Here is a 27,890-nt window from a genome sequence, read left to right as displayed (position 1 = left end):
GCACTAACCACTATGTAATATAATGTACACTCACCGGCCACTTTATTAGGTCCACCATGCTAGTAACGGGTTGGACCCCCTTTTGCCTTCAGAACTGCCTCAATTCTTCGTGGCATAGATACAACAAGGTGCTGGAAGCATTCCTCAGAGATTTTGCTCCATATTGACATGATGGCATCACACAGTTGCAGTCGCAGATTTGTCGGCTGCACATCCATGATGCGAATCTCCCGTTCCACCACATCCCAAAGATGCTCCTCTATTGGATTGAGATCTGGTGACTGTGGAGGCCATTGGAGTACAGTGAACTCATTGTCATGTTCAAGAAACCAGTCTGAGATGATTCCAGCTTTATGACATGGCATTGCATTATCCTGCTGAAAGTAGCCATCAGATGTTGGGTACATTGTGGTCATAAAGGGATGGACATGGTCAGTAACAATACTCAGGTAGGCTTTGGCGTTGCAACGATGCTCAATTGGTACCAAGGGGGGGCCCAAAGAGTGCCAAGAAAATATTCCCCACACCATGACACCACCACCAGCAGCCTGAACCGTTACCGATACAAGGCAGGATGGATCCATGCTTTCATGTTGTTGACGCCAAATTCTGACCCTACCATCCGAATGTCGCAGCAGAAATCGAGACTCATCAGACCAGGCAACGTTTTTCCAATCTTCAATTGTCCAATTTCGATGAGCTTGTGCAAATTGTAGCCTCAGTTTCCTGTTCTTAGCTGAAAGGAGTGGCCCCCGGTGTGGTCTTCTGCTGCTGTAGCCCATCTGTAGCCTCAAAGTTGGACGTCCTGTGCGGCGTTCAGAGATGCTCTTCTGGCTACCTTGGGTGTAACGGGTGGCTATTTGAGTCACTGTTGCCTTTCTATCAGCTGGAACCAGTCTGGCCATTCTCCTCTGACCTCTGGCATCAACAACGCATTTCCGCCCCCCACAGAACTGCCGCTCACTGGATGTTTTTTCTTTTTCGGACCATTCTCTGTAAACCCTAGAGATGGTTGTGCGTGAAAATCCCAGTAGATCAGCAGTTTCTGAAATACTCAGACCAGCCCTTCTGCCACCAACAACCATGCCACGTTCAAAGGCACTCAAATCACCTTTCTTCCCCCCCATACTGATGCTCGGTCTGAACTGCAGGAGATTGTCTTGACCATGTCTACATGCCGAAATGCACTGAGTTGCCGCCATGTGATTGGCTGATTAGAAATTAAGTGTTAACGAGCAGTTGGACAGGTGTACCTAATAAAGTGGCCGGTGAGTGTAGTAGTAGTGTGAGTGTTATCAGACAGCTCTGCTACATCTGCGCTCACCTGGACAGTGTTTCGTTGTGTCCCGTTTTGCATTGTATGAGCAGAGTGAGAGGATCAGGTTGGAGGTGCAGTTACATCCACGTTCAGACACATGATTTATGCAGGTCCCATACAATGGAGGAGCCAAACAATCAGCACTAGATCCACCACCCGGCGCAGCCTTCATAATACAGCAGATCTGCCGGGCTACCATATCACACACACGTCTCAGTAACAATCTGGGCTCTGCTACATGTGTACTGAGAATCTCACATGAATTAGAGGAGGGATTTCTCCTGAATTACATCCTGATATAATGATTATGGATTAGAGATTACAGGATTATGCAGATTAGCATCAACTTCATTCATCTCATGTCACAAACAGACTCTTCAGTTTCTCCTCGGGCAGAAACTTGTCTATTTGCACATCGAGCTCTTACCTCTTATTCACATTGCTCCGTTTTTCTGCAGGATACAGAAATGTCTTATATCAGCAAAAGATACAGAAATAAGAAATCTGCAGAATCACAGTCAAGAAATAACCCCATGGCATATCAAGATTACTAGCCCACCTGTACAGGAGCAAGCCGAGGAGATGGGGGAAGAAGATGGAGGAAGAGGTGGAGGAAGGAGGAGGAGGAGCTGGAAGAAGAAGCAGGAGCTGGAGGAAGAAGCAGGAGCTAAAGGAGGAGGAGCTGGAGGAAGAAGGAGGAGCTGGAGGAGGAGGAGCTGGAGGAAGAAGAAGGAGGAGCTGGAAGAAGGAGGAGCTGGAGGAAGAAGATGGAGGAAAAGGAGCTGGAGGGAGAAGCAGGAGCTAAGGAAGAAGAAGGAGGAGCTGGAGGAAGGAGGAGCTGGAGGAAGGAGGAGCTGGAGGAAGGAGGAGCTGGAGGTAGAAGGAGGAGCTAAGGAAGAAACAGGAGCTGAAGAAGAAGGAGGAGCTGGAGGAAGAAGTAGGAGCTAAGGAAGAAGAAGGAGGAGCTGGAGGAAGGAGGAGCTGGAGGAAGGAGGAGCTGGAGGAAGGAGGAGCTGGAGGTAGAAGGAGGAGCTAAGGAAGAAACAGGAGCTGAAGAAGAAGAAGGAGGAGCTGGAGGAAGAAGTAGGAGCTGAAGAAGAAGGAGGAGCTGGAGGAAGAAGGAGGAGCTAAAGAAGATGGAGGAGGAGCTGGAGGAAGAAGCAGGAGCTGAAGAAGAAGGAGGAGCTGGAGGAAGAAGTAGGAGCTGGAGGAAGAAGTAGGAGCTGAAGAAGAAGGAGGAGCTGGAGGGAGAAGCAGGAGCTAAAGAAGATGGTGGAGGATCTGTAGGATGAAGCAGGAGCTAAAGAAGATGGAGGAGGAGCTGGAGAAAGAAGCAGGAGCTAAAGTAGAAGAAAGAGGAGCTGGTGGAAGAAGCAAGAGCTAAAGAAGATGGAGGAGGAGCTGGAGGGAGAAGCAGGAGCTAAAGAAGATGGAGGAGCTGGAGGGAGAAACAGGAACTAAAGAAGATGGAGGAGGATCTGGAGGAAGAAGCAGGAGCTAAAGAAGATGGAGAAGGAGCTGGAGGGAGAAGCAGGGGCTAACGAAGATGGAGAAGGGGCTAAGGAAGAAGCAGGGGCTATGGAAGAAGAAGGAGGAGCTGGAGGAAGAAGCAGGAACTAAAGAAGATGGAGGAGGATCTGGAGGAAGAAGCAGGAGCTAAAGAAGATGGAGAAGGAGCTGGAGGGAGAAGCAGGGGCTAACGAAGATGGAGAAGGGGCTAAGGAAGAAGCAGGGGCTATGGAAGAAGAAGGAGGAGCTGGAGGAAGAAGCAGGAGCTAAAGAAGAAGAAGGAGGAGCTGGAGGAAGAAGCAAGAGCTAAAGAAGAAGAAGGAGGAGCTGGAGGGAGAAGCAGGAGCTAAAGAAGATGGAGGAGGATCTGGAGGGAGAAGCAGGAACTAAAGAAGAAGGAGGAGGAGCTGGAGGGAGAAGCAGGAGCTAAAGAAGATGGAGGAGCTGGAGGAAGAAGCAGGAGCTAAAGTAGAAGAAAGAGGAGCTGGCGGAAGAAGCAGGAGCTAAAGAAGATGGAGGAGGAGCTGGAGGGAGAAGCAGGAGCTAAAGAAGAAGAAGGAGGAGCTGGAGGAAGAAGCAGGAGCTAAAGAAGATGGAGGAGGAGCTGGAGAGAGAAGCAGGAGCTAAAGAAGAAGAAGGAGGAGCTGGAGGAAGAAGCAGGAGCTAAAGAAGATGGAGGAGGAGCTGGAGGAAGAAGCAGGAGCTAAAGAAGATGGAGGAGGAGCTGGAGGGAGAAGCAGGAGCTAAAGAAGAAGAAGGAAGAGCTGGAGGAAGAAGCAGGAGCTAAAGAAGATGGAGGAGGAGCTGGAGGAAGAAGCAGGAGCTAAAGAAGATGGAAGAGGAGCTGGAGGGAGAAGCAGGAGCTAAGGAAGAAGCAGGAGCTAAAGAAGATGGAGGAGGAGCTGGAGGGAGAAGCAGGAGCTAAAGAAGATGGAGGAGGAGCTGGAGGGAGAAGCAGGAGCTAAAGAAGAAGAAGGAGGAGCTGGAGGAAGAAGCAAGAGCTAAAGAAGAAGAAGGAGGAGCTGGAGGGAGAAGCAGGAGCTAAAGAAGATGGAGGAGGATCTGGAGGGAGAAGCAGGAGCTAAAGAAGAAGGAGGAGGATCTGGAGGGAGAAGCAGGAGCTAAAGAAGAAGGAGGAGGAGCTGGAGGGAGAAGCAGGAGCTAAAGAAGATGGAGGAGCTGGAGGAAGAAGCAGGAGCTAAAGTAGAAGAAAGAGGAGCTGGCGGAAGAAGCAGGAGCTAAAGAAGATGGAGGAGGAGCTGGAGGGAGAAGCAGGAGCTAAAGAAGAAGCAGGAGCTAAAGAAGATGGAGGAGGAGCTGGAGGGAGAAGCAGGAGCTAAAGAAGAAGAAGGAGGAGCTGGAGGAAGAAGCAGGAGCTAAAGAAGATGGAGGAGGATCTGGAGGGAGAAGCAGGAACTAAAGAAGAAGGAGGAGGAGCTGGAGGGAGAAGCAGGAGCTAAAGAAGATGGAGGAGGAGCTGGAGGAAGAAGCAGGAGCTAAAGTAGAAGAAAGAGGAGCTGGCGGAAGAAGCAGGAGCTAAAGAAGATGGAGGAGGAGCTGGAGGGAGAAGCAGGAGCTAAAGAAGAAGCAGGAGCTAAAGAAGATGGAGGAGGAGCTGGAGGGAGAAGCAGGAGCTAAAGAAGAAGAAGGAGGAGCTGGAGGAAGAAGCAGGAGCTAAAGAAGATGGAGGAGGAGCTGGAGGGAGAAGCAGGAGCTAAAGAAGAAGAAGGAGGAGCTGGAGGAAGAAGCAGGAGCTAAAGAAGATGGAGGAGCTGGAGGGAGAAACAGGAGCTAAAGTAGAAGAAAGAGGAGCTGGCGGAAGAAGCAGGAGCTAAAGAAGATGGAGGAGGAGCTGGAGGGAGAAGCAGGAGCTAAGGAAGAAGAAGGAGGAGCTGGAGGAAGGAGGAGCTGGAGGTAGAAGGAGGAGCTAAGGAAGAAACAGGAGCTGAAGAAGGAGGAGGAGCCGGAGGAAGAAGCAGGAGCTGAAGAAGAAGGAGGAGCTGGAGGAAGAAGTAGGAGCTAAAGAAGATGGAGGAGCTGGAGGGAGAAGCAGGAGCTAAAGAAGATGGAGGAGCTGGAGGAAGGAGGAGCTGGAGGTAGAAGGAGGAGCTAAGGAAGAAACAGGAGCTGAAGAAGGAGGAGGAGCTGGAGGTAGAAGCAGGAGCTGAAGAAGAAGGAGGAGCTGGAGGAAGAAGTAGGAGCTGAAGAAGAAGGAGGAGCTGGAGGAAGAAGTAGGAGCTAAAGAAGATGGAGGAGGAGCTGGAGGAAGAAGCAGGAGCTGAAGAAGAAGGAGGAGCTGGAGGAAGAAGTAGGAGCTGAAGAAGAAGGAGGAGCTGGAGGGAGAAGCAGGAGCTAAAGAAGATGGTGGAGGATCTGTAGGATGAAGCAGGAGCTAAAGAAGATGGAGGAGGAGCTGGAGAAAGAAGCAGGAGCTAAAGTAGAAGAAAGAGGAGCTGGTGGACGAAGCAAGAGCTAAAGAAGATGGAGGAGGAGCTGGAGGGAGAAGCAGGAGCTAAAGAAGAAGAAGGAGGAGCTGGAGGAAGAAGCAGGAGCTAAAGAAGATGGAGGAGCTGGAGGGAGAAACAGGAACTAAAGAAGATGGAGGAGGATCTGGAGGAAGAAGCAGGAGCTAAAGAAGATGGAGAAGGAGCTGGAGGGAGAAGCAGGGGCTAACGAAGATGGAGAAGGGGCTAAGGAAGAAGCAGGGGCTATGGAAGAAGAAGGAGGAGCTGGAGGAAGAAGCAGGAACTAAAGAAGATGGAGGAGGATCTGGAGGAAGAAGCAGGAGCTAAAGAAGATGGAGAAGGAGCTGGAGGGAGAAGCAGGAGCTAAAGAAGATGGAGAAGGAGCTGGAGGGAGAAGCAAGAGCTAAAGAAGATGGTGGAGGATCTATAGGATGAAGCAGGAGCTAAAGAAGATGGAGGAGCTGGAGGAAGAAGCAGGAGCTAAAGAAGATGGAGGAGCTGGAGGGAGAAGCAGGAGCTAAAGTAGAAGAAGGAAGAGCTGGAGGAAGAAGCAGGAGCTAAAGAAGATGGAGGAGGAGCTGGAGGAAGAAGCAGGAGCTAAAGAAGATGGAAGAGGAGCTGGAGGGAGAAGCAGGAGCTAAGGAAGAAGCAGGAGCTAAAGAAGATGGAGGAGGAGCTGGAGGGAGAAGCAGGAGCTAAAGAAGATGGAGGAGGAGCTGGAGGGAGAAGCAGGAGCTAAAGAAGAAGAAGGAGGAGCTGGAGGAAGAAGCAAGAGCTAAAGAAGAAGAAGGAGGAGCTGGAGGGAGAAGCAGGAGCTAAAGAAGATGGAGGAGGATCTGGAGGGAGAAGCAGGAACTAAAGAAGAAGGAGGAGGAGCTGGAGGGAGAAGCAGGAGCTAAAGAAGATGGAGGAGCTGGAGGAAGAAGCAGGAGCTAAAGTAGAAGAAAGAGGAGCTGGCGGAAGAAGCAGGAGCTAAAGAAGATGGAGGAGGAGCTGGAGGGAGAAGCAGGAGCTAAAGAAGAAGCAGGAGCTAAAGAAGATGGAGGAGGAGCTGGAGGGAGAAGCAGGAGCTAAAGAAGAAGAAGGAGGAGCTGGAGGAAGAAGCAGGAGCTAAAGAAGATGGAGGAGGAGCTGGAGAGAGAAGCAGGAGCTAAAGAAGAAGAAGGAGGAGCTGGAGGAAGAAGCAGGAGCTAAAGAAGATGGAGGAGCTGGCGGAAGAAGCAGGAGCTAAAGAAGATGGAGGAGGAGCTGGAGGGAGAAGCAGGAGCTAAAGAAGATGGAGGAGGAGCTGGAGGGAGAAGCAGGAGCTAAAGAAGAAGAAGGAAGAGCTGGAGGAAGAAGCAGGAGCTAAACAAGATGGAGGAGGAGCTGGAGGAAGAAGCAGGAGCTAAAGAAGATGGAAGAGGAGCTGGAGGGAGAAGCAGGAGCTAAGGAAGAAGCAGGAGCTAAAGAAGATGGAGGAGGAGCTGGAGGGAGAAGCAGGAGCTAAAGAAGATGGAGGAGGAGCTGGAGGGAGAAGCAGGAGCTAAAGAAGAAGAAGGAGGAGCTGGAGGAAGAAGCAAGAGCTAAAGAAGAAGAAGGAGGAGCTGGAGGGAGAAGCAGGAGCTAAAGAAGATGGAGGAGGATCTGGAGGGAGAAGCAGGAGCTAAAGAAGAAGGAGGAGGAGCTGGAGGGAGAAGCAGGAGCTAAAGAAGATGGAGGAGCTGGAGGAAGAAGCAGGAGCTAAAGTAGAAGAAAGAGGAGCTGGCGGAAGAAGCAGGAGCTAAAGAAGATGGAGGAGGAGCTGGAGGGAGAAGCAGGAGCTAAAGAAGAAGAAGGAGGAGCTGGAGGAAGAAGCAGGAGCTAAAGAAGATGGAGGAGGATCTGGAGGGAGAAGCAGGAACTAAAGAAGAAGGAGGAGGAGCTGGAGGGAGAAGCAGGAGCTAAAGAAGATGGAGGAGCTGGAGGAAGAAGCAGGAGCTAAAGTAGAAGAAAGAGGAGCTGGCGGAAGAAGCAGGAGCTAAAGAAGATGGAGGAGGAGCTGGAGGGAGAAGCAGGAGCTAAAGAAGAAGCAGGAGCTAAAGAAGATGGAGGAGGAGCTGGAGGGAGAAGCAGGAGCTAAAGAAGAAGAAGGAGGAGCTGGAGGAAGAAGCAGGAGCTAAAGAAGATGGAGGAGGAGCTGGAGGGAGAAGCAGGAGCTAAAGAAGAAGAAGGAGGAGCTGGAGGAAGAAGCAGGAGCTAAAGAAGATGGAGGAGCTGGAGGGAGAAACAGGAGCTAAAGTAGAAGAAAGAGGAGCTGGCGGAAGAAGCAGGAGCTAAAGAAGATGGAGGAGGAGCTGGAGGGAGAAGCAGGAGCTAAAGAAGATGGAGGAGGAGCTGGAGGGAGAAGCAGGAGCTAAAGAAGAAGAAGGAAGAGCTGGAGGAAGAAGCAGGAGCTAAAGAAGATGGAGGAGGAGCTGGAGGAAGAAGCAGGAGCTAAAGAAGATGGAAGAGGAGCTGGAGGGAGAAGCAGGAGCTTAGGAAGAAGCAGGAGCTAAAGAAGATGGAGGAGGAGCTGGAGGGAGAAGCAGGAGCTAAAGAAGATGGAGGAGGAGCTGGAGGGAGAAGCAGGAGCTAAAGAAGAAGAAGGAGGAGCTGGAGGGAGAAGCAGGAGCTAAAGAAGAAGGAGGAGCTGGAGGAAGAAGCAAGAGCTAAAGAAGAAGAAGGAGGAGCTGGAGGGAGAAGCAGGAGCTAAAGAAGATGGAGGAGGATCTGGAGGGAGAAGCAGGAGCTAAAGAAGAAGGAGGAGGAGCTGGAGGGAGAAGCAGGAGCTAAAGAAGATGGAGGAGCTGGAGGAAGAAGCAGGAGCTAAAGTAGAAGAAAGAGGAGCTGGCGGAAGAAGCAGGAGCTAAAGAAGATGGAGGAGGAGCTGGAGGGAGAAGCAGGAGCTAAAGAAGAAGCAGGAGCTAAAGAAGATGGAGGAGGAGCTGGAGGGAGAAGCAGGAGCTAAAGAAGAAGAAGGAGGAGCTGGAGGAAGAAGCAGGAGCTAAAGAAGATGGAGGAGGAGCTGGAGGGAGAAGCAGGAGCTAAAGAAGAAGAAGGAGGAGCTGGAGGAAGAAGCAAGAGCTAAAGAATAAGAAGAAGGAGGAGCTGGAGGGAGAAGCAGGAGCTAAAGAAGATGGAGGAGGATCTGGAGGGAGAAGCAGGGGCTAAAGAAGAAGAAGGAGGAGCTGGAGGGAGAAGCAGGAGCTAAAGAAGATGGAGGAGCTGGAGGAAGAAGCAGGAGCTAAAGTAGAAGAAAGAGGAGCTGGCGGAAGAAGCAGGAGCTAAAGAAGATGGAGGAGGAGCTGGAGGGAGAAGCAGGAGCTAAAGAAGATGGAGAAGGAGCTGGAGGGAGAAGCAGGAGCTAAAGAAGATGGAGGAGGAGCTGGAGGGATAAACAGGAGCTAAAAATAGATGGAAGAGGTGCTGGAGAAAGTAACAAAAGGAGGAGCTGGAGGAAGAAGATGGAGGAGATGCTGGAGGAATAAGAAGAAGGAGGATCTGTAGGAAGAAGCAGGAGCTAAAGAAGATAGAGGAGGGACTGGAGGAGTAGCTGGAGGACATAACAGAAGAAGCTGGAGGAAGAAGATGGAGAAGGAGCGGAAGGAAAATTAAGAAGGTGGTGGAGGAAGAATTTGAAGAACCAGATGAAGAAGCTGGAGGAAGAAGGCGCCAAAGAAGATAAAAGTAGGTGTTAGAGGAAGATGATGCAGCTCCTTTAGAATCAGGTGTCAGAAACAGAAGCAGAAGGCCCACCAGAAAGGATCAACATCCAAATAATTGTCCCACGTATGGTATCTATTATGTATCGTACACCAATCCTGATCATTGTACACACCCAATAATACCAGAGATTTATAGGATGAGGCTCAGATAATGGATAAGGAAAGTAGAAGAAAGCCAAGGACAGATATCTATAGGGGTACGCGGCTACTATGCAAACCTATATGTCCATCAAGAATAGTCAGAAAGTCTGTCCAGGTGGAAACGGAAATAATCGGCTTACAATGAGAAAACAGGCTGAAATATCCCAAAAAGCAAAGCTATGGACAAGACATTGTAGGATAAAAGAGACTGTAGAGTGAGAGAGACTGTAGGGTAAGGGTGCATTCACACGATGTAACGTGCCGCGTGACCTGGCAAAATCACGATCCTAACTCCCATTGAACTCAATGGGAGCTTTTATGGCACGCAAACTCTCACATGCCGTATATGTGCCAGGTCACGCTGCACGTTACATCGTGTGATTGCACCCTAAGAGATATTGTAGGGTAAGAGAGACTGTAGGGTGAGAGATATTATTGTAGGGTAAGAGACATGACTGTAGGGTAAGAGAGGCTGTAGGGTAAGAGAGACTGTAGGGTAAGAGATTTTATTGTAGGGTAAGAGAGACTGTAGAGAAAGAGAGACTGTAGGGTGAGAGAGACTATAGGGTGAGAGAGACTATAGGGTGAGAGAGACTGTAGGTTGAGTGAGACTGTAGGGTAAGAGATATTGTAGGGTAAGAGAGACTGTAGGGTGAGAGATATTATTGTAGGGTAAGAGACATGACTGTAGGGTGAGAGAGAGTGTAGGGTGAGAGAGAGACTGTAGGGTGAGAGAGACTGTAGGGTAAGAGAGACTGTAGGGTAAGAGAGACTGTAGGGTGAGAGATATTATTGTAGGGTAAGAGAGACTGTAGGGTGAGAGAGAGACTGTAGGGTGAGAGATATTGTAGGGTGAGAGAGAGACTGTAGGGTGAGAGAGACTGTAGGGTGAGAGAGAGACTGTAGGGTGAGAGATATTGTAGGGTAAGAGAGACTGTAGGGTGAGAGAGGCTGTAGAGAAAGAGAGACTGTAGGGTGAGAGAGACTATAGGGTGAGTGAGACTGTAGGTTGAGTGAGACTGTAGGGTAAGAGATATTGTAGGGTAAGAGAGACTGTAGGGTGAGAGATATTATTGTAGGGTAAGAGACATGACTGTAGGGTGAGAGATATTATTGTAGGGTGAGAGATATTATTGTAGGGTAAGAGACCTGACTGTAGGGTAAGAGAGACTGTAGGGTGAGAGAGACTGTAGGGTGAGAGAGAGACTGTAGGGTGAGAGAGAGACTGTAGGGTGAGAGAGAGACTGTAGGGTGAGAGATATTGTAGGGTAAGAGATATTGTAGGGTAAGAGATATTATTGTAGGGTAAGAGAGACTGTAGGGTGAGAGAGGCTGTAGAGAAAGAGAGACTGTAGGGTGAGAGAGACTATAGGGTGAGTGAGACTGTAGGTTGAGTGAGACTGTAGGGTAAGAGATATTGTAGGGTAAGAGAGACTGTAGGGTAAGAGAGACTGTAGGGTGAGAGATATTATTGTAGGGTAAGAGACATGACTGTAGGGTGAGAGAGACTGTAGGGTGAGCCGCTGGAGATACCCAGAGATAGCGGAGTCAGACTCTAGCACCTGCACGGGTTATTTCTAGTATAGGAGAGAACAGAAAGGACAGAATGTGGGAACGTAATCCCGAAACTGTATAAGACATCAAGATAAGGCCGAGGAAACCAGGAATAGATGGATGGAGGGGACAGGATAGACAGTAGAACCTGCTGAATGACACATTTATGACCTGGACAGTGGACTTCCCATAAATCTCTTAGGTAGGTGATTTTGGACCTCTGCCTGTTCCTTGATCCTTACACTTCGTAGATTACAGGAACCTTCCAGGCAGAGAGATTCCTGCTAAGTGTGGAGCCTGAGGGGTTGGCGCAGTCATTGGTGGATTGAGTGACGTATAAGAACTTCCTTTATATTTCCACTTTGTAGTCATGCCGGTATTTGGCTCAAATAAATCATCAACAGCAAAAGCAGCTAATGTGAAGCCTCATCCAAACCGAGAGTTCTCATATCCTGCTCCGTCTCTCTCCTCAGGCCCAACACAGGGCACCAGAGGTAATAAGCTAACAGTCCTTAAAAAGGACACCCCAGCACTTATCAATAATCCAGACCCACAGGTCCTACAGCAACACATCACTGGGAACGTGTGATAGAGGCGGCCAGTATGGGAACCGTAAGGTCTATAGAGGCTGTCTGTATGGGAACTGCGGGGTCTATAGAGGAGGACAGTATGGAAACTGCGGGGACTATAGAGGCAGACAGTATGGGAACCGTAAGGTCTATAGAGGCGGACAGTATGGGAACTGTAAAGTCTATAGAGGCGGACAGTATGGGAACTGTAAGGTCTATAGAGGCGGACAGTATGGGAACCGTAAGGTCTATAGAGGCGGACAGTATGGGAACCGCAGGGACTATAGAGGCAGACAGTATGGGAACTGCGGGGTCTATAGAGGCGGACAGTATGGGAACCGTAAGGTCTATAGAGGCTGTCTGTATGGGAATCGCGGGGTCTATAGAGACTGTCTGTATGGGAACCACAAGGTCTATAGAGGTGGACAGTATGAGAACTGCGGGGTCTATAGAGGCAGACAGTATGGCAACTGCGGGGTCTATAGAGGCTGTCTGTATGGGAACCGCAGGGACTATAGAGGCGGACAGTATGGGAACTGCGGGGTCTATAGAGGCGGACAGTATGGGAACCGTAAGGTCTATAGAGGCTGTCTGTATGGGAATCGCGGGGACTATAGAGACTGTCTGTATGGGAACCACAAGGTCTATAGAGGTGGACAGTATGGCAACTGCGGGGTCTATAGAGACTGTCTGTATGGGAAACACAGGGACTATAGAGGTGGACAGTATGAGAACTGCGGGGTCTATAGAGGTGGACAGTATGGGAACCGCGGGGTCTATAGAGACTGTCTGTATGGGAAACACAGGGACTATAGAGGTGGACAGTATGAGAACTGCGGGGTCTATAGAGGTGGACAGTATGGGAACTGCGAGGTCTAGAGAGGTGGACAGTATGGGAATCGTAAGGTCTATAGAGGCGGACAGTATGGGAACCGTAAGGTCTATAGAGGCGGACAGTATGGGAACTGTGGGGACTATAGAGGCAAGACAGTATGGGAACCGCAGGGACTATAGAGGCAGACAGTATGGCAACTGCGGGGTCTATAGAGGCTGTCTGTATGGGAACCACAAGGTCTATAGAGGTGGACAGTATGGCAACTGCGGGGTCTATAGAGGCGGACAATATGGGAACTGTAAGGTCTATAGAGGCTGTCTATATGGGAACCGCGGGGTCTATAGAGACTATCTGTATGGGAACCACAAGGTCTATAGAGGCAGACAGTATGGGAACTGCAGGGTCTATAGAGGCGGACAGTATGGGAACCGTGAGGTCTATAGAGGCTGTCTGTATGGGAACTGCGGGGTCTAGAGAGGTGGACAGCATAGGAACCACAGTGACAATAGAGGTGGACAGTATGGGGACCGCAGAGTCTGCAGAGGTGACCAGTATGGGAACCGTAAGGTCTATAGAGACTGTCTGTATGGGAACCGCAAGGTCTATAGAGGCGGACAGTATGGGAACGGCGGGGACTATAGAGGGAGACAGTATGAGAATGGTGGGGACTATAGAGGCGGACAGTATGGGAACGGCGGGGACTATAGAGGGAGACAGTATGAGAATGGCGGGGACTATAGAGGCGGACAGTATGGGAACGGCGGGGACTATAGAGGGAGACAGTATGAGAATGGCGGGGACTATAGAGGCGGACAGTATGGGAATGGCGGGGACTATAGAGGGGGACAGTATGGGAACCGTGGGGACTATAGAGGCAACCAATATGGGAACGACGGGGACTATAGAAGCGAACAGTATGGGAACCGTGGGGACTATAGAGACAACCAGTATGGGAACGGCGGGAACTATAGAGGCAGACAGTATGGGAACCGTGGGGACTATAGAGGCGGACAGTATGGGAACGGCGGGGACTATAGAGGGGGACAGTATGGGAACCGTGGGGACTATAGAGGCGGACAGTATGGAGTCTATAGAGGCGGTCTATTTGGGAACCGCGGGGACTATAGAGACAGCTACTGCAGGTAAATATATATGATCCTGGAGTGAGACTGGTAAGAACAGGTACAGATGACCACTTTAGGCCGGGCCCCACATGGCATAAGTGCTGCAGCAAAAACCTCAGCGTTTTACATTCCCGGCATTGAGTCTCATCCACCCGCAGCAGAAATGATCTGACTACCAAAACCGTTGCGACAATTATACCTATGGGAATAAGAGGGGAAGATAAAAACTGATAAGCACTGTGGGAAAATCCGCAATGCTACTGCCATGGTTTTCCTGCTATTTGGCTGCGGCTCGCTATATGGGGACTTGGCCTAAAAGCATAAAACAGACCAGACAGAAATAAAACAGAAGTGATGTGGGGGTGGGGCAGTTTATCTAGAAGGTCCTGACATTATGGTCTAGATGGTGCTGGTGAGAATGATGATGATGATGAGTACCTCTGCTAGGAGAAGGACCTACGTGGTGCCTCGCACGGACAGGATTCATTCCAGGTATAATGAGATGCGAGGACACCTCACGTCAATAAATAACCTGCTGGGTGTGATAGTCCCCGAAATGTGAGACACGTCCTGTACAATCCACTGAGAGCAGACGATGCGGGAACATGGACGAAGAGAAAGGTAATAAATCATCCACAAGACGACCATGAGAAGGGATTACAGGAAGACTCAAGAGCGCCCCCAAGGGCCAGATACCGGGCCAGACTTACTTTTCTTTACTACGAAGAACGCGATGACTCCTATTAGGGCCACACCAGCGAGGACTCCGATAACAATACCCGCAATCTCTCCACCATTCAGTCCAGTACTGGAACTACCAAAAGAATCCTCTGGAAGATAAAGAGGAGAAGAGTCACCAAGAGAGTCAACGACCAGGAGGAAAGACATTACATGGACTCGTTCACACTTATAGCAGGTGTATGATAGTGTCCGATGAGAGGACAACCAGTGGGGCAGGGACTCATTCACACTTATAGCAGGTGTATGATAGTGTCCGATGAGAGGACAACCAGTGGGGCAGGGACTCCTTCACACTTATAGCAGGTGTATGACAGTGTCCGATGAGAGGACAACCAGTGGGGCAGGGACTCCTTCACACTTATAGCAGGTGTATGACAGTGTCCGATGAGAGGACAACCAGGGGGGCAGGGACTCGTTCACACTTATAGCAGGTGTATGATAGTGTCCGATGAGAGGACAACCAGGGGGGCAGGGACTCGTTCACACTTATAGCAGGTGTATGATAGTGTCCGATGAGAGGACAACCAGGGGGGCAGGGACTCGTTCACACTTATAGCAGGTGTATGACAGTGTCCGATGAGAGGACAACCAGGGGGGTAGGGACTCCTTCACACTTATAGCAGGTGTATGACAGTGTCCGATGAGAGGACAACCAGTGGGGCAGGGACTCGTTCACACTTATAGCAGGTGTATGATAGTGTCCGATGAGAGGACAACCAGGGGGGCAGGGACTCGTTCACACTTATAGCAGGTGTATGACAGTGTCCGATGAGAGGACAACCAGGGGGGTAGGGACTCCTTCACACTTATAGCAGGTGTATGATAGTGTCTGATGAGAGGACAACCAGGGGGGCAGGGACTCGTTCACACTTATAGCAGGTGTATGACAGTGTCCGATGAGAGGACAACCAGGGGGGCAGGGACTCGTTCACACTTATAGCAGGTGTATGATAGTGTCCGATGAGAGGACAACCAGTGGGGCAGGGACTCATTCACACTTATAGCAGGTGTATGACAGTGTCCGATGAGAGGACAACCAGTGGGGCAGGGACTCGTTCACACTTATAGCAGGTGTATGATAGTGTCTGATGAGAGGACAACCAGTGGGGCAGGGACTCGTTCACACTTATAGCAGGTGTATGATAGTGTCCGATGAGAGGACAACCAGTGGGGCAGGGACTCATTCACACTTATAGCAGGTGTATGACAGTGTCCGATGAGAGGACAACCAGTGGGGCAGGGACTCGTTCACACTTATAGCAGGTGTATGATAGTGTCCGATGAGAGGACAACCAGGGGGGCAGGGACTCGTTCACACTTATAGCAGGTGTATGATAGTGTCCGATGAGAGGACAACCAGTGGGGCAGGGACTCATTCACACTTATAGCAGGTGTATGATAGTGTCCGATGAGAGGACAACCAGTGGGGCAGGGACTCATTCACACTTATAGCAGGTGTATGATAGTGTCCGATGAGAGGACAACCAGGGGGGCAGGGACTCGTTCACACTTATAGCAGGTGTATGATAGTGTCCGATGAGAGGACAACCAGTGGGGCAGGGACTCATTCACACTTATAGCAGGTGTATGACAATGAATCCCAACAGAAAAAGAATCACACAGAATAACCAAAGTCAAATAAAACATCAATTTATTAGAATATTAACAAAAAAGTTATAAATAAATACATTAAAGGCAATTACAAGTCAGACAGCTGAGGGAGGGGCTATCGGTATATACACTGTATACACTGCCTCCTAAATAGCCCTGTACATATACACCCCTAACATGCACAAACATATAGAAGTATCTCTCCCTGTAATGGGGTCCATGGGGTCACATCCAGTATTAGTAAAACTCATTGCCATCTTGTTATTTTCCTAGACTATGAAAGTATCTGATGAGTGGACCACCAGTGGGGCAGGGACTAGGCAGAGGACATCACACCGAGGCCCTAGCACAATGATTCCCGACCAGGGTGCCACAACAATCTGGAAGGAAAATGGCTGCATTTACCCTTCAAACTACATGGACATGCTCAGGACTGGGGACATTAGGGTCCTGAGAATGCAGATGTAGGTAAATAGAGCGGTGCAGCAGGAAGCCGTCAGCCTTCAGCTTCCTGCTCTACCACGTAGGCATAAGACCTCCAACAGCGATCTGCAGAGAAGAGGAGGAGGAACTCAGAGCTCCAGGGGACCAAGGATGGGTAAGTGGTATTTGTATCTTATTTATATAGTCCAGCTAAAGTATATTGGCTTAGTATATTGGGTTACCAGAGACTGGGCACTCACAGGGTCCAGGAAGAGTATATAGCACTGGAATATACTGCCGGATCACCATAATATACATAACCTGCAAACGGTGCACTGCAGGAGATCTGGATACAGGCGGGGCCTATACATCATACAGACATGGACACTGGATATTAGACATCCCAGGGGTCTCCTCATTCAGGACCCCCATCTAATAGTCCGGCTCTAGTGAGAGTCCTACTGGTGGAGGACCCAACATGTCACTGCATTATATAGACAACCCAATGAGGTCCGTGTAACCTATGTGATACTTCATGTCCCCTGTGGGGGCGCTGCAGGGTTACGGCTGGTTGAGGATTTGTGATTGCTGCGATTATCTTATGGTCGGGGGCCATGATGGACTATCTTCTTTGTATACTTCCATGGACTCCAGTCGTGGACACCTGTGGACATGACATGTAATATCAGGGATTCTTGGAGCAGGACTTACCTTTCGGTGACACTACCACATTAAAGATGAAGGTCGCACTTCCCATAACATTCTCGGCTCTACATTCATACGTTCCGTTCTGAGCCATGGACACGGGGTTGATGGTGAGATTGGATGTATAGTCACTGGAGATCACAATGAATGGACCACCAGTCACAATAGTCTCCAGACTGGGATGGCGGTACCAGGAGAACTTGGCAGGAAGGGTCTGAGATGTGGATGAGTCGGCCCGTGCCCGGGCTCCAGATATTAGGCTGACTATCAGGGAGACTCTACCGCCTTCTGTAACGTTACTTAGCGTGTTGTTTGGTAGTCCGGTAGAATTTAGAGGCTCTGATGGAGGAAAGTGGAGAACATACAGAATAGTCACTATCAGTGCACATGACAAGTAGTGGTGGAAAGTGGTCAGTATTGTGCCCGCTCCTCTCTGTAAGGACCTTATATACAGATGTAACACAGGAGAGGGCGGTAATATATTATACCAGGGTCAGTATTGTGCCCGCTCCTCTCTGTAAGGACCTTATATACAGATGTAACACAGGAGGGGGCGGTAATATATTATACCAGGATCAGTATTGTGCCCGCTCCTCTCTGTAAGGACCTTATATACAGGTGTAACACAGGAGAGGGCGGTAATATATTATACCAGGGTCAGTATTGTGCCCGCTCCTCTCTGTAAGGACCTTATATACAGATGTAACACAGGAGGGGGCGGTAATATATTATACCAGGATCAGTATTGTGCCCGCTCCTCTCTGTAAGGACCTTATATACAGGTGTAACACAGGAGAGGGCGGTAATATATTATACCAGGGTCAGTATTGTGCCCGCTCCTCTCTGTAAGGACCTTATATACAGATGTAACACAGGAGAGGGCGGTAATATATTACACCAGGGTCAGTATTGTGCCCGCTCCTCTCTGTAAGGACCTTATATACAGATGTAACACAGGAGAGGGCGGTAATATATTATACCAGGATCAGTATTGTGCCCGCTCCTCTCTGTAAGGACCTTATATACAGGTGTAACACAGGAGAGGGCGGTAATATATTATACCAGGGTCAGTATTGTGCCCGCTCCTCTCTGTAAGGACCTTATATACAGATGTAACACAGGAGGGGGCGGTAATATATTATACCAGGATCAGTATTGTGCCCGCTCCTCTCTGTAAGGACCTTATATACAGGTGTAACACAGGAGGGGGCGGTAATATATTATACCAGGATCAGTATTGTGCCCGCTCCTCTCTGTAAGGACCTTATATACAGATGTAACACAGGAGAGGGCGGTAATATATTATACCAGGGTCAGTATTGTGCCCGCTCCTCTCTGTAAGGACCTTATATACAGATGTAACACAGGAGAGGGCGGTAATATATTATACCAGGGTCAGTATTGTGCCCGCTCCTCTCTGTAAGGACCTTATATACAGATATATACAGATGTAACACAGGAGAGGGCGGTAATATATTACACCAGGGTCAGTATTGTGCCCGCTCCTCTCTGTAAGGACCTTATATACAGATGTAACACAGGAGAGGGCGGTAATATATTACACCAGGGTCAGTATTGTGCCCGCTCCTCTCTGTAAGGACCTTATATACAGATGTAACACAGGAGAGGGCGGTAATATATTACACCAGGGTCAGTATTGTGCCCGCTCCTCTCTGTAAGGACCTTATATACAGGTGTAACACAGGAGGGGGCGGTAATATATTACACCAGGGTCAGTATTGTGCCCACTCCTCTCTGTAAGGACCTTATATACAGATGTAACACAGGAGGGGGCGGTAATATATTACACCAGGGTCAGTATTGTGCCCGCTCCTCTCTGTAAGGACCTTATATACAGATGTATACAGATGTAACACAGGAGAGGGCGGTAATATATTACACAAGGGTCAGGCTTCTACAATAATGAGGTTTGACTATTTCATAGTAAGCAGCACTGACGTGGATAAGGACTTGCAGTAACCTTAGTGGTAGCACCCAGTGTCAGGCGGCTGCTGCCAAGGCAGATAAGATTGTGGCATGAGTCAAAAGAGGTAAAGGGTGTAGAGGAGAAGATATTTTATAATGCTTGCGTCACGTGCTGTTCCTTCTGGCAGTCCCTGTCACCAGATTGCTTTCCCCAGGGCCTCTTCTATCTCTAGGATAGTCCTGCAGACACTTGATCTATCCAGGCCGACATGGACGCCAGCGTACCCCCACTCCTCGCAAGCACCCTGGTTCTCCTACTGTCTCTCACCTTCCTCCCTCCACCTGCTCTCTCCTTGGATCCTGTAGGGTACACACTCCTTTATTGAGTCTTAAAGGGTCAATACAAACTCTAATCTTTCCCAGCTGATTCCTGATGTCCAGAACATATGTAAAGCCGCTTCCCTGAGCACCAGGTGCCTGAGCATTATAGGTTCCTGTGAGGACGTTCTGCTTGTGGTCTTTCTGTATGTTGACCTTGGTTTGCTTCTAACTCCATTGTTGACTATGACCTCGTTCTGTTGGTCTCCTGTGTCTGACCTCTGAACCTGTGCTGTCCTCTCTGCTGACCTTCTGCCTGTGTACGCCTGAACAAATTCTGACAGCCCACAAGCTCAGCCTGTTATCAACCCCTCTCTTGCTGGACCCCTGGTGCTTCATGTTGGCTTCTCTATGCGGCCACCATACCATGAGCTCACAGACTCCATTTTAGACCCTTGAGGCCATGTGTCTTCTACAACTCACACCCCCACTCAGCCCTCAGGGGGGTGTGACCTCTCTCCAGTTTCTTATCCAATAGATATGCATCAGGGCTATTGTTACAAACTTCTCCACCAATCATGTTATGCTAATTATACTAGCCAATCCTGTATTGTCTATGCCATGTGATATATACTGTTGTTTTAGCCACCATTAAACATAATTCATTTGGATACACTAAAACCTGTGTCTCTGTGATATTCTCCAGGCTAAAGGATGGCTGTAGTCTATCCAGGCCTCTTGAAACTACAACAACATAAGCTCTGGGGGTCTTGTGCCCCTAACAGAAATTGCCGCCCAACGTGAGGGCGTTGATGATCGTTTGATGTGCAGCCGATAGTGTACTGATCCACTCACCAACCGATTTGGAGACGGGCCCGGAGGACCTCAGATACATAAAACAGCACAAAAGGTAAGCCCTTGCTTTACCAAATAATTAATCTGAGTTCCTACGTGTCCCGGATCCTGTGTGTTGATAAGTGAGGTTAGTGCTGCATATAGTATAAAATCGATGCCATATTTTTATATAGCTCAGAAGAACCAATAGAATATATTGTCTATAAAGGGGGTGGGAATGTTATACCTCATTCTTTGTATACTGTCCATGCTGTGATTTGATTGATACATCTGTTGTAAAGTGTATAAGGTGCTACAGGAGGGAGAGTCAGTCTCTATCCTTAGTTAAAAGACAGAGATTAGTTCAGTGAAAATGGGGATAAATCTGTGTGGTTCTGGGGAGAAATCTGTGTGACCCCCCAGATAAATCTGTGTGGCTATGGGGAGAAATCTGTGTGACCCCCAGAGAAATCTGTGTGACCCCCAGATAAATCTGTGTGGCTATGGGGAGAAATCTGTGTGACCCCCCAGAGAAATCTGTGTGACCCCCAGATAAATCTGTGTGGCTATGGGGAGAAATCTGTGTGACCCTAAAGGAATACACCCCATATGAACTAATTCTCCTTTGGCTGGCATATTGTAATCACTTTGGTGTATTATCATTCCAGTCACATATAGAAAGGTTTATATATCTATCTATGTTTGGGTGGTCGGTATCTCCCATTGTGACATAAGTCCCGGACATACTGTGCTTTCGAGGATTTGGGGTGACAGTAGTGTATGCACAATGGATGTTCCCGTTATACAGTCATTGTGGGGACTTCTGATAGGATTCGGCGAGAGATGTGTTTGGGATCTTCTGATCTGAGTGATGACCATTGCCTTGCACTGACCTATTCCTGGAGATTGCACCTACTGAGCTTTATATACGGCTGAAGAATCAGCGAGTCTGTTATTGTTGCTCCTCTTTATCTCCCTGTTTATTACACTAATATACATATATATATATTCCCACGTGTTGTCTACCATATTGACCCTGGTCATCCCACATCAGACATATATTACACATAACGGCACGTATACTTCCTACATACAGTAGATAATAACACTGACTACTTACCAAATGTCACCGAGCAGCTGCTCTGCGTTGTTCCCAGCTGGTCTCCATTACAGGTCAGATTGCTCCCTTGGATGTTACTACCAGACGTCACGTTTCTGTAGACTTCATTAGGACGTGTATCTTGTGTATTATTAAATATCATGGTCACATTGGCCGCAGGTTTTCCTCCGCTCCAGGAGCAGCCCAGCTGGACGTTCGTGTGGTCAATGGCGTTGGCGGTACACTGAATATTCCCATTGGGAGTCCCTGTGATATCAGACAATGATAGGAGTAATAGCCACCACTTACCCCTCATGTGCTCACTGTCTATAGTCTCTACATGATGTCCATGGACTATGTAAGGAGAAGTCTTTGTCCTGACTTTCCTTCTCTTGGATCTACCCTTGGTTGTTCTTGTACTTCTCTGGAGCTCGGCCTTGTTCCTGACCTCTCTCTAGATCTTGTCTTATCTTGTTGTGGACTATTCCAGGTGCGCTCCTGACTATGTTGTGCTATAACGCTGAGATCCCACCACCGATCTGAGATGACACTGGAGGACAACGTGAGGATTCCCTGTAGACGGGTCCAGATCACTGTGTGGTGGAGAAAGGATCCAGACCAGGGAATATCTTACACTTGGCTCAGCCAGTCCCAATTGTATCGCAGCTCAGCAGGTTCATGTCCAGCATTAGCCAAACAGTATCGCAGGGTCATGGACCCCACAATGTGGCAGCACCCAATGATAGCTGTGAAGTGGCTGACAAAGTACCCGAGCTAGGAACCTGTCAGTAAGAAATATCAGACTATCCGCAGATCAACTGCTCATAGGGAACATATCCTGAATGAGGTCACCTTGTCAGGGCAGGTACAGGAGGCAGATACAGGGGCAGGTACAGGAGGCAGATACAGGGGCAGGTACAGGAGGCAGATACAGGGGCAGGTACAAGGACAGGGGCAAGTACAAGGGGCGTATGCAGGGGCAGGTATGGGGTCAGGTACAGGGGCAGGTATTGGGGCAGATACTGGGGCAGGTATATGGGCAGGTACTGGGGTAGGTACAGGGGCAGGTACTGGGCAGATACAGGGGCAGGTATAGGGCAGGTACAGGGGCAGGTATAGGGCAGGTTCAGGGGTAGGTACAGGGGCAGGTACAGGGCAGATACAGGGGCAGGTATAGGGCAGGTACTGGGGCAGATACAGGGCAGATACAGGGGCAGGTACTGAAGCAGGTACAGGGGCAGGTTCAGGGGCAGGTACAGGGGCAGGTACAGGGGCAGGTTCGAGCTTCTTACTGTTCGATCCAATGTGTATAACGGAGAACCTGGAACATATCTTTGTATCTTATAGATCATATTAGAAGCTTTTAACAATACGGTAATATCCTTTGGTTTCCTATTTCTACAAGTCCCGGTGCTGTGTGCGGATGCAGCTGCAGTTTCTGTACCTGTATATTGCCTTAGTGGTTGGCACCTGTTCACACTGGGATGTGCTGTCTATATGTCCCTTTGTGCATTAGATAGACATGACAGACAGATGACACAGAAGTGACCCCATGTTACTTACAGTTGATCTCCAGGTTGATCCCGTTGCTGGTCTCATTATTCAGCCAGTTGGTCGCTGTACAGGTGAAGGGCCCGCTGTGGCTCCTGGAGATGGGGCTGATGGTGAGAGTGGAGGTCGGAGGAGATTCCCCCCCAGTAATGTTATATGGAGGGTTGGAGGACAGTGGAAGTCCATTCAGTCTCCAGGAGAAGGTGATGTCTGACCCCTGAGCTGTACAATAGAGAGACACCGAGTCCTGTCCTGCCCAGAGCGCTCCGGATGTGTTACTGGTCAGAGACACCGCCGAGACCGGAGCTGTGGACACAGAGGAGGACGGTCAGTGAAGACTCTGACAACTCTCTGGAGATTCTCTGATGACGGAGTCGTGTCTGAACTTCTCTGTGAATTTATCAGGATTTTCTACCAAAATAGAAATGAGGATCTTCTTATTGACCCGACCTATAATGCACAGCGAGAACCTGCGCTTGGACCTTACAGGGTTGTCTCGTGAAGGTCACTCTTAGGCTCCATGCATACCTTGTCAACGTGCTAGCCGTGTTTTTAATTGCTAACACGGTGACCCATTATTTTCGATGGCCCTACACACATGCCCATGTATTATCAGGTAGGGTCCGTGTTTGGGGCCAGGACTGTTCCTATACCTGTGTGATTTGTGACCATCAGCAGAGGGTGGAGGCACCTGGGGCACAAAGATGTCATCCATGCCCTTTATCCACAGGCCTGGCATGTGCACACGGTCATCAGCATGTCACCTAATAAGTGAGGATTCTGAGCAGGAGACCCCTCTGGTTATTCCAAATGCCCCCTAATCCTGCACAGAGAACACAGAAGACCCTCCAGGGAGCTCCAGTCTCAGGTGTCATGATGAGGTGTTACTTACAGGCCAGGTCCATCTTCACGTCACGGCTGTTTAGTATGTTTGTAGCTGTACATATGAAGGATCCGTCATCAGCAGAGAAGACCGGGCTGATGGTGAGGGTGGCATTATTCTCTCTCAGGTGGAATCGGCCTCCTCCAGATATCGGCGCCCCCTGTAGACTCCAGGAGTAATTGATAGATGTCCCACCAGCTGAACATCGGAGAACGCTGGGGCACATTTATCATTACTGTCGATATTTGCACGGCCTTAAACTAGGAATCCCCGTCGTAGTGTAAGAGATATTTAGGAATCTGTCGTACGGACCTTCATAGATATGGAGAGTTTCTAGAAGCTCCAAAATTCTGGCTCATCATGAGACAAATATTGTAGACAAAACACTTACCTCGAAGGCAGCAAGAAACAAATATATGGCAAATGCATCAAAGACTTTACAATGTTTGGCACTGACCTCACATGTCACAATACACAGAGACGGGAAGGTTAGTGGGAAATACCAGTAGCTGAAACGCATCTGCGGCACCAATTTTCCACGGTTCTGCAATCCAGTTTTAACAATTGGATTGGCAGAACTGGGGAGAGCTAGGTTGTATCCACTTACCGTGGCCTCCTCTACTCTCTTCGGCCTTCAATGGCCCTGTGTGCCACACATCAGGTTGCAATGTCATAATGTGCGGGGCACGGGGGCCCCTTGGAGGCTGAATAGAACGCTGTGAGCAGGAGCGGGGATAGGTAAGTTAATACGGTAGGTTGTGAACCAGCACTGACTATTAAAAAAAACAGTGAGTGCCCGGTAGAGCTCCCTAAACTCTCGGGGCCCACCAGGGGATTCACTTTTTCCCCAGTGGGCCAGTCCAAGCCTGGGCAAGTATATGTGTTTATTATGTTTGTCACCTCTCCTAGGTCCCAGACCATTATATTGTGAAATATGAAGAGATGAACCCCAAAAGTTTGGGTTCATTTGGAAACTATTAGAAAATTTGTGTTGAACTGGTTCACTCATCTCTAAGCACAATGTTCTTACCGGATACATTCAGACTCTGGGGGTCGCTGGTGCTGGAGCTGACCGGGTTCTGGATGGAGCAGGTGTAGGATCCGCTGTCACTCTCAGTTATTGGGGTGAAGTCCAGGTAGGCTTCCCTGCAGGTCACATGGGGCTCAGAGCAGTTCACCGTCTTCTCACCACGATAGAAGATGTAAGTGGTCACATTCGGACTCCCGGCATCACAATACAGGGTCACATTGGTGCCATTGACAAGAGAGCTGCTGAGTATGCGGAGATCAGGCTTGCTGAGTGTAGCTGAAAGAGAAAGACACAGAATGGTGAATGTTATAGTGTGAGTTTATTTCCCAGCATCACAATGGAGGGTCACATTGGGCCACAGACAAGAGAGATGGCGGTATTATTGGAGCAGAGAACCGGAGCGCTGAGAGTAAATATAAAATACACAAATAAGATCTAACTCTGGTCCATTTCACATTACAAGGAGTCATTCAGACCACTGTGTCCTGTGTGTGATATACCATCTATGTGCCGGCTGACGGACCGTGTCCTGTGTGTGATATACCATCTGTATCCCGGCTGACGGACCGTGTCCTGTGTGTGATATACCATCTGTGTCCCGGCTGACGGACCGTGTCCTGTGTGTGATATACCATCTGTGTCCCGGCTGATGGACCGTGTCCTGTGTGTGATATACCATATGTGTCCCGGCTGATGGACCGTGTCCTGTGTGTGATATACCATCTGTGTTCCAGCTGACAGACCGTGTTCTGTGTGTGATATACCACATGTGTGCCGGCTGATGGACCGTGTCCTGTGTGTAATATACCATCTGTGTCCCGGCTGACGGACCGTGTCCTGTGTGTGATATACCATCTGTGTCCCGGCTGACGGACCGTGTCCTGTGTGTGATATACCATATGTGTCCCGGCTGATGGACCATGTCCTGTGTGTGATATACCATCTGTGTGCCGGCTGACGGACCGTGTCCTGTGTGTGATATACCATCTGTGTCCCGGCTGACGGATCGTGTTCTGTGTGTGATATACCATCTGTGTGCCGGCTGACGGACCATGTTCTGTGTGTGATATACCATCTGTGTGCCGGCTGACGGACCGTGTCCTGTGTGTGATATACCATCTGTGTGCCAGTTGACGGACCTTGTTCTGTGTGTGATATACCATATGTGTCCCGGCTGACGGACCTTGTTCTGTGTGTGATATACTATATGTGTCCCGGCTGACGGACCGTGTCCTGTGTGTAATATACCATCTGTGTGCCGGCTGACGGACCTTGTTCTGTGTGTAATATACCATCTGTGTCCCGGCTGACGGACTATGTTCTGTGTGTGATATACCATATGTGTGCCGGCTGATGTATTGTATCCTGTGTGTGATATACCATATATGTGTCCTGGCTGACGGACCGTGTCCTCTGTGTGATATACCATCTGTGTGCCGGCTGACGGACCGTGTCCTCTGTGTGATATACCATCTGTGTGCCAGCTGACGGACCATGTCCTGTGTGTGATATACCATATGTGTCCTGGCTGATGGACAGTGTTCTGTGTGTGATATACCATCTGTGTGCCAGTTGATGGACCATGCTCTGTGTGTGATATACCATCTGTGTCCCGGCTGACGGACCATGCTCTGTGTGTGATATACCATCTGTGTCCCGGCTGACGGACCATGTTCTGTGTGTGATATACTATATGTGTCCCAGCTGACGGACCTTGTTCTGTGTGTGATATACCATATGTGTCCCAGCTGATGTACTGTGTCCTGTGGGTGATATACCATATGTGTCCCGGCTGACGGACCTTGTTCTGTGTGTGATATACCATCTGTGTGCCATCTGACGGACCGTGTCCTGTGTGTGATATACCATATGTGTCCTGGCTGACAGACAGTGTTCTGTGTGTGATATACCATCTGTGTGCCGGCTGACGGACCATGCTGTGTGTGATATACCATCTGTGTCCCGGCTGACGGATGTTGTTCTGTGTGTGATATACCATCTGTGTGCCGGCTGACAGACGTTGTTCTGTGTGTGATATAACATATGTGTCCTGGCTGACGGACCATGCTCTGTGTGTGATATACCATCTGTGTCCCGGCTGACGGACCGTGTTCTGCGTGTGATATACCATCTGTGTGCCGGCTGACAGACGTTGTTCTGTGTGTGATATAACATATGTGTCCTGGCTGACGGACCATGCTCTGTGTGTGATATACCATCTGTGTCCCAGCTGACGGACTGTGTTCTGTGTGTGATATACCATATGTGTCCCGGCTGATGGACCGTCTTCTGTGTGTGATATACCATATGTGTCCCGGCTGACGGACCATGTTCTGTGTGTGATATACCATCTGTGTGCCAGCTGATGTACTGTGTCCTGTGGGTGATATACCATCTGTGTGCCGGCTGACGGACCGTGTTCTGTGTGTGATATACCATCTGTGTGCCGGCTGACGGACCATGTTCTGTGTGTGATATACCATCTGTGTGCCAGCTGATGTACTGTGTCCTGTGGGTGATATACCATCTGTGTGCCGGCTGACGGACCATGTTCTGTGTGTGATATACCATATGTGTCCCAGCTGACGGACCTTGTTCTGTGTGTGATATACCATATGTGCCCCAGTTGATGGACCGTGTTCTATGTGTGATATACCATCTGTGTGCCGGCTGACGGACCGTGTCCTCTGTGTGATATACCATCTGTGTGCCGGCTGACGGACCGTGTCCTCTGTGTGATATACCATCTGTGTGCCGGCTGACGGACCGTGTCCTCTGTGTAATATACCATCTGTGTCAGCTGACAGACCATGTTCTGTGTGTAATATACCATATGTGTCCCGGCTGACGGACCGTGTCCTGTGTGTGATATACCATATGTGTCCCAGCTGACGGACCTTGTTCTGTGTGTGATATACCATATGTGCCCCAGTTGATGGACCGTGTTCTATGTGTGATATACCATATGTGTCCCGGCTGACGGACCATGTTCTATGTGTGATATACCATATGTGTCCCGGCTGACGGACCTTGTTCTATGTGTGATATACCATCTGTGTGCCGGCTGACGGACCGTGTCCTCTGTGTGATATACCATCTGTGTGCCGGCTGACGGACCGTGTCCTCTGTGTAATATACCATCTGTGTCAGCTGACAGACCATGTTCTGTGTGTAATATACCATATGTGTCCCGGCTGACGGACCGTGTCCTGTGTGTGATATACCATATGTGTCCCAGCTGACGGACCTTGTTCTGTGTGTGATATACCATATGTGCCCCAGTTGATGGACCGTGTTCTATGTGTGATATACCATATGTGTCCCGGCTGACGGACCATGTTCTATGTGTGATATACCATATGTGTCCCGGCTGACGGACCTTGTTCTGTGTGTGATATACCATCTGTGTCCCGGCTGACGGACCGTGTCCTTTGTGTGATATACCATTTGTGTGCCGGCTGACGGACCATGTCCTGTGTGTGATATACCATATGTGTCCCGGCTGAAGGACTGTGTCCTGTGTGTGATA

At 49.4% G+C, this 27,890-nt stretch overlaps 1 protein-coding gene across 1 annotated transcript in view; it reads right to left on the bottom strand.

The window, feature by feature from the left end:
- The window catches only part of LOC142186449 (V-set and immunoglobulin domain-containing protein 10-like), a 146,512-nt gene that overhangs the window by 71,749 nt on the left and 46,873 nt on the right, over positions 1 to 27,890 (bottom strand). Inside the window, exons 6-11 of the mRNA XM_075261288.1 lie at positions 24,362 to 24,637; positions 22,461 to 22,754; positions 20,919 to 21,164; positions 16,727 to 17,059; positions 13,951 to 14,070; positions 1,746 to 1,770 (exon numbers count right to left, since the gene is read on the bottom strand). Coding sequence (XP_075117389.1) covers positions 1,746 to 1,770; positions 13,951 to 14,070; positions 16,727 to 17,059; positions 20,919 to 21,164; positions 22,461 to 22,754; positions 24,362 to 24,637 — 1,294 coding nt within the window. The remainder of the gene's footprint in view (positions 1 to 1,745; positions 1,771 to 13,950; positions 14,071 to 16,726; positions 17,060 to 20,918; positions 21,165 to 22,460; positions 22,755 to 24,361; positions 24,638 to 27,890) is intronic.

Source organism: Leptodactylus fuscus, unplaced genomic scaffold (genome assembly GCF_031893055.1).
Source record: "Leptodactylus fuscus isolate aLepFus1 unplaced genomic scaffold, aLepFus1.hap2 HAP2_SCAFFOLD_103, whole genome shotgun sequence".
Taxonomy (NCBI): Eukaryota; Metazoa; Chordata; class Amphibia; order Anura; family Leptodactylidae; genus Leptodactylus; species Leptodactylus fuscus.
The sequence above is the reverse complement of the archived record's forward strand: the minus strand, read 5'-3'. Positions and strand labels throughout refer to the sequence as shown.